We start from the raw sequence: 11,334 nt of genomic DNA, 5'->3' as shown, positions 1-11,334 counted from the left end.
CCATGTTGCTTAAGAAGAAGCAATTGTTGGGTGCTGAAAAAAGGAGAAAAAGGAAAGAAAGTGATTTGAAACTTCAACCACTGATTGGTTCTTTGAATAAGTACTTTACATCGTTGACAATGCAATTCTTTCATTGACCAGTCGCTTTGATCTGTTAGTTTCATTTTGCTATCCTTTTAGTATTATTGTTGTCTATGGAGTCAGTTTGAATTTAGTTATTATTGTTATCGATGGAGTCAGTTGAATTATTATAGTCAAATTTTAAAGGTTGGAAGTTACATAGGGGCCCATGTCGCCAAGTTCTCCTTGGGCCTCCCAAAACACAGGGCCGGCCCTGGTGGAGAGTGGATGTTCACATACTTATATTATTACGATTTTGTCAACATACTTCTATTATTATGATTTTGTCCTTTTCGTTGCTGATAACAACGACAGGGTCATAGATCCGAAAGTCCTGGGTTGACCATCATAGTTGCAATTTTTCTTACAATATAATACTCCCTTCGTCTGAAAATAAGTGTCGGGATTTTCGTTCAAATTTGGTTTAGGACGAGGGAATAAGAAATATATTTTTTAACTTTTTATTACAAAGAAGACCCTTGATAAAACTACGAGATACATAGGCTCTATTTCCCAACCACCAATTAACCAAACAAGGAGATATGAATTTGCCAATCCAAAACTTGATCCACAGTTCAATACATGGAACGGAAGAAGGAAAGACTCTTGCTGTGTCAGTGTCAGTGTCACTGTACCAAGTGACCTGTATGATACATTCTACTACACAGGATAAATTCCCAGCAGCACAGGATACGTGAATAACAGGATAAATTCCCAGCAAGCCATCTTTGTGTTGACAAAAAGCATCTCACATAACACCGTGGACAGAGTACCTCATCACGGTGTTGTATCGAGAACACACACACCGTGGACTTAATAAGGTCAAAACGCACCTAACATTGTCCCATTCATAACCTTATACTCCCTCCGTCCGAAAATACTTGTCATCAAAATGGATAATACATCCCATTTTATCCATTTTGATGACAAGTATATAATACTAATACCAAGTCAACAACAGAAGTAGGGGATTACAAACCATGGACATCAGGTTGCACCAGAACATGATACTAGCAAAATAAATATTAATAATCGTCTCCTAGTCTCAACCTCCCATCATACAGGCTTACCAAGTCTTATATAACCTAAATAATAAATAAAATTCTGATCCTGACTAGTTAACCAAGCAAGAAGAACAGGCGCGCATATACATGTTGACAGCCAAGAAACCATAACGCTGGTGGGCACACTCATACCTCAACAAACCACCTACTGTGTGTCCATCGCATTCCCCTCATCATCCTCTCCTTCTTCCGCTGGGTTGGTAGTGATGACAAGCTGATGCTGTGGCTTCTTGCGAGAGGATCCCTGAGGCACTGTCGCTCGTCGTTACAAATTCTCCTTTGAAACTGCACAAAAAAGAACAGATTTTTGGTGTGAAAAAGAAACCCTTGTCCTTCTCCTTTAAAACCACAACTAACAAAGCCTGGCAACACAATAAGACTATACGACAACAAATCCTAGTTCTAGAATGTACTAGGAACATCCATGTTAAGAAAAGGAACTTTGTTAATAGGAAATCTTGTAGTCACCAAGTTAAAGCGTCGGTTTTGAAGTCATATATGAACCTGTATTTAATTAACCACCAGATGGAACTGAGATGATACAACTACAATTCATGTCATGGTCTACATCTTGAATGAATTTGAGCAAGGCACATTGACGCATATTTATCATTAACAGGGAGGCGATGGTAAGGTACCTGGGGGCATGAGATGGCTGGAGATGGCGGTGCGCATGTAGGTGTTGGGTCTCTGCATATCGAAGTCCTGCACATCCAGCAGCTTCCCATGCTTGATGTCAACAGTGATCACTCTCGAGTTGCTGCTGGTTCTGCTACTGACATTGGTCCTGAGGTACAAGAAGCCATCTTCATGGGCGCTGAGAATGGGGTTGGTAACAAATAGAGACTGGGGCAAGTTGTAGTTGGAGATATCACTAGAACGGAGTTCGTGCTCCTGCCGGAAGCTCAAACCACCCTGGATTTCCAAACCCTCATTGAGCCCCTCCAGGATCCATGTGACCACCGTCCAGCCACTAGGGGTTTCTGAGTAAGGGATGTTGGGGTCGGTGTGGATCTGCAGGTCAACGAACCTGATGATGCCAGAGTCTTTGACAAAGACAATGTCCCGAAAGCGGCATCCAATGTCCAGGGGAATAGGGAGGCAATTTTGCGGCTGCCTTGGCTTCGGAAGGGAGACATAGCGAAGCGGGCTGCAGGGTGTGTGGTCTGCAAGCACGTCAGAGAATAGTATGCCATTCCAGAGGTCGACCCAGCCCATGATGCCACGGCTGGAGCCACCGATGGTGATGACCATGTCGATGTCGCAGATATAGTCGAATGGCAGCAGCGGCTGTGGAATAGCAGCTGGCTTGCGGGTCCAAACCTGGGTTTTGGAGTCGTAGATGCACAGGTAGTATGGGCCATGTGGGCTATTGCCAGAGTCGTGGAAATAGTCGTAGGCAAGCGCTACGATTCTGTGGGCATCGAAGTCCTCATCCTCCTTGGGGAGGGCGGCGACGGAGGGGCTGAGGACGGAGGTTGGGGGCGTGGAAGGGAAACTTTTGGGGCGGGCAAGTGCAACGGCAGGGCTGAGGATGGGGGCAGGGGGCGCGAGGGGGATTTTGTGGGGGTGAGCATGGGTGAAAATGTTGCTGTTGTAACGCACGACACCAATCGAGCTGGAAGGGATGCAGTCGACTCCCGTGCTTGGCAACATGCTGGCGGGGATGTGCGGGACCCAGATGAGCTCCGGCTTCCCCGCCGGTGAGGATGGTGCCTGGTACACCAAGTATTCGTAGTTGTTCTTCTTGGACCCGAAGGCGGAGGGGCGGCTGCGCCCGTGGCAGAGGGTGATGACGGCGAGGTTACCCTCCGTGGCGAACACGAAAGGCTCGCGGAAGAACAAGCGGGTGTCTTCTTCTTTGTCGTTGGGGCAGGAGGCGTGGCAGCAGAAATAGGAGAGACGAGGCGGCCAGGCGAAGCACAGAGTGACCCACAGATCCACCTCCTTGCCGTCCAGATCCCTCTTGAATTGAAGGTTGACGGAAGTATGGTTTTTCTTGTCGACCATGTAAGCGACGCGGTCGAGGAGGACTTCCCCCCAGTCCTTCGCCGCCGGCGCATCATCCAAGGCCGGCGGACGCAAAGAGGCTTCGTAATAGCCTTCGTGCGGCATGGTGGGTCTTGTGCGATCTCACACAGGCGTACTCCTATCTAGGACTGGTGGTGGTACTTATTGAGGAGGGGTGAGGTCTAAGAATCACAATCAGATTGTAGTCGGAACCGGATTCATGGACAAACACGAGAGGGAGACGGAGTGCCCTCCGGCAAGAAGATGGCGGAAGAAGATGGAGTGGGAGTGGGGAGTGGGGAGAAGGAAGAAGGGGAATGGACTGGCTCGGCGGCGGCGGAGGGAACATCTACTGATGCCTCTCCAACAAACAACACACGGTGGCCGCCCGTCCGCTGCAAACCCTAGCGCCCAAACCTGGCCACATATGGGCCGGCCCTTTTATAAAAGGTTTGCTAGCGCTCCACTGCTCCTTCCCTCTTTATTATGTTTTTTTTTTGGAAACTCGTTATTTTTCCTTATCTTTGCATACCCATGTGTATTCATATTTATATAATATACTCCTTCAATACCAATTTTTTTTTAAATTTGTTTAGATACTGATGTTTTAGTGTTAGTGTTAGATACATTTATATCTAGATAAATCTGCAATAAGTGTTTTTGGAACGGAGGTAATACTATAACTAACTAATTGCTCGTGTGTCGCAACCAGGGCATACATATTCTACTGATTAAACAATAATCGTGTTCAACATATAAGGCATCCTTAGACATTCATTGTCCCACATGATTGCAGTTCTTGATTTCTGACTAATACAAAATTATTATTTCACAAAGAAAGTAAAAACAAAGCTACCAACATTGGCAAAAAAAAAGCAGAATCGAGTGGTTCTGGTTCAAAAGAAAACATCCATGGCAAGAGCAACTAATCAAGAGTACTCTTTCGGGAGCCACGCAAGGGTCATTTTTGATGGCTGGGAGCGTGTCACTTGGCGGCTCTCAGCCGCCGTCACGTGTCGCGCTCCGTGCTCCCTTCTTTTTTTTTACATGCATACAGCTTTTACATGACTTTTTTCGGATTTTTGGTTTTCCTCAGTTTTTCTTAGGTTTTGGACAAAAAATCTAAAAAAGGTTGCATCAAAAAACGCGATTTTTTTCCAGGTTTGCTTTTTCATGTCTAGATGTGAAATAGTTATCTACATCTAACTCTTAAACGTTTGATAAAAAAGAACATCAAGATTTGTGTTCCCGGCTGTCCCGCTTACAAGAGCAACTAGTTAACGAGCGCTCCTTCGTAACGAGCGGTTCCGGAGCAAACCGCGCGTGACAAGTGTCGCGCGCGGAGCGCTCCCACAAGGGAAAACCACCTGGCGCGGTTGGTTCCCGTTTTTCCCTTTCTAGTTTATGGTTTCGTGCGTTTTGCAGTTTGACCCTCGAACTACTAGAATTTTCTGTTTTCCTTTTCCGCGCGATCACACAAAGAAAATACCAGTTCGCGCGCTTGGTTCCATGTTTCCCTTTCTCGTTTCACTTTTTGTTCCCATTATATTTCCGGGTAATGGAGATTTATGGGGTAGTTACGGGCGGGGACTACCAACACTATCAAATGTGAAATTTCAAGTAAGGAAAAAACAACAACTTTTTAATGTAAAACGGCAGTCTTCAGAATCGTTCAATCGTGTGAATTCTGTATAGGCACAGGTGTACACTAGCAGAGGCACGGGTGTATAACTTTACTAAATTGAAGAACAGCGCCTCCGGCGCGAGGGAACCTCCTGCTTGCCTTTAGCTCGTTTAATTTTCATAAACATCTTGAAGGGGGCATAGGTCGAAGTGTGTGTTGGTCGTGCAGCGTGCTGATTCGTGCGGCGCATTGTCCGTCGTGGTGTGACACGGCGCCTCTGGCACGAGGGAACCTCCTGCTCGCCTTCATCTCGTTTAATTTTCATAAACATCTTGAAGGGGGGCATAGGTCGAAGTGTGTGTTGGTTGTGCAGCGTGCTGGTTCGTGCGGCGCATTGTCCGTCGTGGTGTGACACGGCGCCTCCACCGCGAGGGAACCTCCTGCTCGCCTTCGGCTCGTTTAATTTTCATAAACATCTTGAAGGGGGGCATAGGTCGAAGTGTGTGTTGGTCGTGCAGCGTGCTGGTTCGTGCGGTGTGCAGGTTCGTGCGGCGTGATACGTCTCCAACGTATCTATAATTTTTATTGCTCCATGCTATATTATCTACTGTTTTGGACCATATTGGGCTTTATTTTCCACTTTTATATTACTTTTGGGACTAACCTATTAACCGGAGGCCCAGTCCAGAATTGCTGTTTTTTGCCTATTTTAGTGTTTCGAAGAAACAGAATATCAAACAGAGTCCAAACGGAATAAAACCTTCGGGAACGTGATTTTCTCACCAGATATGATCTAGGAGGCTTGGACCTCCCGTCAAGAAAGAAAGGAGGCAGCCACGAGGGTGGAGGGCGCCACCCCTAGGGCGCCCCCCCTGCCTCGTGGGCCCCCTGAGGGAGTCCTGGATTAGGGGGTGTTCGGATAGCCGGACTATACCTTCGGCCGGACTCCTGGACTATGAAGATACAAGATTGAAGACTTCGTCCCGTGTCCGAAAGGGACTTTCCTTGGCGTGGAAGGCAAGCTTGGCGATACGGATATGTAGATCTCCTACCATTGTAACCGACTCTGTGTAATCCTAGCCCTCTCCGGTGTCTATATAAACCGGAGGGTTTTAGTCCGTAGGACGCACAACAGAACAACAATCATACCATAGGCTAGCTTTTAGGGTTTAGCCTCCTTGATCTCGTGGTAGATCTACTCTTGTACTACCCATATCATCAATATTAATCAAGCAGGAGTAGGGTTTTACCTCCATCAAGAGGGCCCGAACCTGGGTAAAAACATCGTGTCCCTTGTCTCCTGTTACCATCCGCCTAGACGCACAGTTCGGGACCCCCTACCCGAGATCCACCGGTTTTGACACCGACATTGGTGCTTTCATTGAGAGTTCCTCTGTGTCGTCACTTTTAGGCCCGATGTCTTCTCCGATCATCAGCAGCGATGCGGTCCAGGGTGAGACTTTTCTCCCCGGACAGATCTTCGTATTCGGCGGCTTTGCACTGCGGGCCAATTCGCTTGGTCATTTGGAGCAGATCGAAAGCTACGCCCCTGGCCATCAGGTCAGATTTGGAAGTCTTAACTACACGGCTGACATCCGCGGAGACTTGATCTTCGACGGATTCGAACCACAGCCGAGCGCGCCGCGCTGTCACTAAGGGCATGATTTAGCTCTGCCGCCGAACAGTGCTTTGGAGGCCGCGCCCGCATTGGCCCCGACCCCTAGTTCGGAACCGATCGCGCCGATCGAGGACGGCTGGTTGGACACCGCCTCGGAGGCCGAAATCTCTGCGGCGATCGAGCCGAACACCAGCTTTGTCCTTTGCGAAGTCTGTGACTCCGAGGTGCCGGACTCCCCTCCGGACTCCGAGCCTCCCGCGCCCCTGCCGATCGAATCCGATTGGGCACCGGTTATGGAGTTCACCGCCGCGGACATCTTTCAGCACTCGCCCTTCGGCAACATCCTGAATTCACTCAGGTCTCTCTCCTTGTCAGGAGAGTCCTGGACGGACTATGACCGGCAGGATTGGGATGTGGACGACGAAGAAATTCGATCCCCACCCACCACCCACTTCGTAGCCACTGTCAATAATTTAAACGACGTGCTCGAATTCGACTCCGAAGACATTGACGGTATGGACGACGATGTAGGAGACGAACATGAACCAACGCCTATAAGGCACCGGACTGCCACCTCATCTCATGATGTATACATGGTGGACACACCCAAAGGAAGCGACGACGAGGAACACAGGGATGCAACGAGGGATCGTTCACTCGAAAAGCAATCAAAGCGGCGACGTAAGCGCCGCTCCAAGCCCCGCCTCGATAGAGACAACAGCCATACAGACCCAGCCATAGAGCAGGATGAGCCGGCGGACGACGAACATGCCTTCGAGCAACCGTCCGAACAGGGCAATTGGATAAACAAACCGAACAACCCATCCCCGGCGAAAACAACAGTCCAGACGACCTTACGCCAGATACGCTCATGGAGCAGAAGAACCTACACAAAAGGCTCGTCGCCACTGCATGCAGCCTGAAAAAGCAGAAGCGGAAGCTCAAAACTGCGGAAGATGCACTCAGAATCAGATGGAGCAAAGTACTCAGCACCGCAGACAAACATGGCGGCAGTCGCCACACAAAAAGCTATCCAAAGCGAAAGCTACTACCTGAATTTGACGAGGAGGCCTTGGAGCCCCCGCAGTCAAAAAATAAGAAAGCCACTCGGCCGAATAGACGACCCCATGGCCAGCATGGAGCGGCAAGCGGCGCCACACACAAGCCGGCACGCGATCCACTCAATGATTCGCATCAAAAGGACGGCCCAGCCAGATCTATCTATGGGCCAATAAAGCAAGCTCTAGTAAGCAATGCAACACAACAAATATCCGAACATCACGGCACACCCAAATACAGGGGTGCCGCACACCCCCTATGTTTCACCGATGAGGTGCTGGACCATGAATTCCCAGCGGGATTCAAGCCCGTAAACATAGAGGCGTACGACGGAACAACAGACCCTGGAGTCTGGATTGAGGATTATATCCTCCATATACACATGGCCAGAGGAGATGACCTCCACGCCATAAAATACTTACCCCTCAAGCTCAAAGGGCCAGCACGGCATTGGCTTAAAAGCCTTCCCGAAAACACCATTGGAAGTTGGGAGGAGCTCGAGGATGCTTTTCGGGCAAATTTTCAAGGGACCTATGTCCGACCTCCGGATGCGGACGATTTAAGCCATATAACTCAACAGCCCGGAGAGTCAGCCCGGAAACTCTGGAACAGATTTCTTACTAAAAAGAATCAGATAGTCGACTGTCCGGACGCCGAAGCCTTAGCAGCTTTCAAACACAGCGTTCGAGACGAATGGCTCGCCAGACACCTCGGCCAAGAAAAGCCAAGAACAATGGCCGCATTAACAAGCCTCATGACCCGCTTTTGTGTGGGAGAGGACAGCTGGTTGGCAAGATGCAGCACCAGCGACCCAAGTACATCCGAAGTCAGGGATGGAAATGGGAAACCGCGACGCAACAAGGACCAGCGCCGGACTAAGGGGAGCAGTCCGAAGAGCACGGCAGTCAATGCCGGATTCAAAAGCTCTCGGCAGAATCAAAGAAAGCTGCCCCTTAAGGATAACAGGGACGAGTTATCTAACCTGAACAAAAGCTTGGACAAGATATGTCAAATTCATAGTACTCCCGGGAAGCCTGCGAACCATACCCACAGAGATTGTTGGGTTTTCAAGCAATCCGGCAAACTCAACACCGAACACAAGGGGCTCGACACACCAAGTGAGGACGATGGCGAACCCCACAAGTAGAGCACCAGGAAACAAAAGGATTTCCCACAAGAAGTTAAAACAGTAAATTTACTTCACGTGATGAACAGAGTGGCGCCAACAGAGATACGCGCCATACGGCCTATCCCGAAGGAGCCTCGCCCATGGTTGTTAAAACCGATCACCTTCGACAACCAGGATTACTCTAGAGGTATACGGAACGCAGGCTGGACTGCCCTGGTATTAGATCCAATAATCGACGGACTCCACTTTACAAATGTCCTAATGGATGGCAGCAGTGGTTTAAACCTGCTATATCAAGACACAATCCGCAAAATGGGAATGGACCCAACAAGAATTCGCCATAGCAATACTTCCTTTCAAGGAGTAACGCCAGGCCGGAGGCCCATTGCATGAGTTCTCTTCGGCTAGAAGTTATGTTCGGCTCCCCCGATAACTTCCGCCGCAAAAAGCTAACCTTCCATATCGCCCCATTTTCAAGTAGCTATCAAGCACTACTGGGACGAGAGGCTTTCGCCCGCTTTAACGCAATACCGCATTATGCATCTCTTACGCTTAAAATGCCCGGTCCACGAGGCGTCATCTCACTAAAGGGCAATATTAAGTGTCCCTCGAGCGCAAAAGAACATGCGGCTGCCTTGACAGCCATGCATTAAAACAGCTTCACCAGCGAAAGCATCTACCAGGTCATCAAGACCACGGGCTCGGCTAGGCGAGTCCGGAGAAAAAAATTAAAGGTTTAGTAGCCATACACCCCTATACAAGGGGCTTCGCGTATGTAAAATACATGACAATAAGGCTCCATTTTACCCGTCTTAAAATTATACATTGTTTATCTAGTACAGCGTACATTCCGCACTACTATTCTTTTTCTTGTTAGCTAAGTTCCTCTCTTTTACAGATGAACACCATGCTACGCCCGTCCAGGACACGGCACAACGGAGACACAAACGCAGACGTGCAGCAGGGACCCGTCCCCAGGATTCTTTTTAGATTAAGACCCTGCGTAAACCTTTCTTACTGTCTCTTGTTGATACACATCCCCTGGATTCTCTGCATATCCGAGGAGGAGGCTGGCGTTTTGGCATGTGGCCACGTCAGAGTTTTGCACGTACCTGGACATTAGAGGCTTATAACCAAGGGCGCTGTTCCGCCCATTTTCATAAAAGACCGAATACCTTAGGGAGTGTTTGGCGTCGCGAGTTTGGCCTTATATGCATCAGCTCCGAACCATGTCTTTGGTCAAATGTTGGGTTTGCCCGGCTCCTGTGTTTTGCTGCCTTACGTTCTGCTCTATCGGCTAAGGCGGCACCAGGAGAACTACTGCGATTGTGCCCCGGTTCATCCAGGAGAGCACCTCAGTAGAGAAAGCCGAAAACTGACTGTCATGATATAGCGTGAGACTGGTCAACCACTCGATGACCCGCCGGAATCTTTAGGATTCCTTCGTATTAACGAAGGTCCGCTTCCCAGCCAGGCACACATGCGCCCCGAATTCGGGTGAGCGCGGTGCCACAAGGGGATGTATAGCAGCCCCACTGTCAAACTCCTATGGCTAAGTGAAAATGATAAAGCATTATAGTCCGGTTGCCTAGTTCGCTGCACTATCACCTCCTTAATAGGACCAAGACGTTGGATCAAGTGTGAAAATGCGCCTTCTGCGAACACCCCCGCATTATATGCGTGGGGGATGAAGCCAAAGACTGCCATCTTTCAGGTTATATACACATATACATTAACGGCCGCATAGGAGGTATCTCAATTCTTGAAGGAACAAGTATAAAAAGCTTTTATATATTACATCCAAACTTTGTTTTACAATAATGCATGTTATTCGAACATAATATCCTTCGAGCACTGCGTCTCTATTAAACAAGCGCCCTGCAGAACTTCCTGAAAATAGTGCTCGGCAGGTACTCGGTTCTCATCCGAGTCCGGGGTTGCAACAGTGGTGGCCTTCATCTCCGCCCAGTATGTCTTGACACGGGCAAGAGCCATCGGCACACCCTCTATGTAGGCTGACTTCTTCACTGCATTGATATGCGGCACCGCACCAAGGAACTGCTGCACCAAGCTAAAATAGCTCTTCAGCTTAGGCCTTTCCGGCCACAGATGACTCACGACATACTTCATGGCGAGTCTGGATAACCTACTCAGCTCAGCCCATTTGGCCAAACGATCGGTTAATGGAAGCGGACGCTCTGGATTGTAGAAGTGCGACCAAAAAAGCTTTTCCACTTCGTGATCCTCCTTATCTCGAAAGTGTTCGGCCGCATCCGCGGCACTCGCTGCCAAATCCAGATAAGTGTCCGCCGTACTCCACAACCGGTCTAGCAAAACATATTTAGGATCCCCGAACTTCCTCCGCAACACAAAGGGCTTTCCAGCCGCGATATCTCCGGCCTGACATAGCTCCTCCTTCATAGCTCTCATCACAGAGCGAGCATCCTTGGCCTCGGTAATGGCCTTTTCCAGGTCCGTCCGCTCCGCTTGGTCTTCTTTTTCCAGAAGCTTGCAACGGTCAGCAGCGCTCTTCAGCTTCACGGCCATCTCGGCCATTTCCTTCTTGGTTAGGCAGTGACAGTCTGTTCGGCTTTCAGCTCTCCAATTGCCTTTCCGGCAGCCGCATCACTTTTCCTGGCTTGCTCCTTGGCTCGGGCAAGTTCCGCCCAAAGATTCTCCATGGCAGCGGCACCATCTGCATCAAGCGCAC

At 49.1% G+C, this 11,334-nt stretch overlaps 1 protein-coding gene across 1 annotated transcript; it reads right to left on the bottom strand.

Annotated features, from left to right (window-relative positions):
• Nucleotides 1–1,107: 1,107 nt before the first annotated feature.
• LOC125542989 lies at nucleotides 1,108–3,607 on the bottom strand. The gene is made up of 2 exons (XM_048706234.1): nucleotides 1,823–3,607; nucleotides 1,108–1,469 (listed from the first exon to the last, which is right to left on the bottom strand). The coding sequence occupies exons 1-2, from the start codon at nucleotides 3,297–3,299 to the stop codon at nucleotides 1,450–1,452; spliced, it is 1,497 nt and encodes a 498-aa protein (XP_048562191.1). The 5' UTR covers nucleotides 3,300–3,607; the 3' UTR covers nucleotides 1,108–1,449.
• Between the last annotated feature and the right edge of the window lie 7,727 nt (nucleotides 3,608–11,334).

The sequence above is a fragment of the Triticum urartu genome, chromosome 3, assembly GCF_003073215.2.
Source record: "Triticum urartu cultivar G1812 chromosome 3, Tu2.1, whole genome shotgun sequence".
NCBI lineage: Eukaryota > Viridiplantae > Streptophyta > Magnoliopsida > Poales > Poaceae > Triticum > Triticum urartu.
Note: the sequence above shows the minus strand (reverse complement) of the source record. Positions and strands in the feature narration are given on the sequence as shown.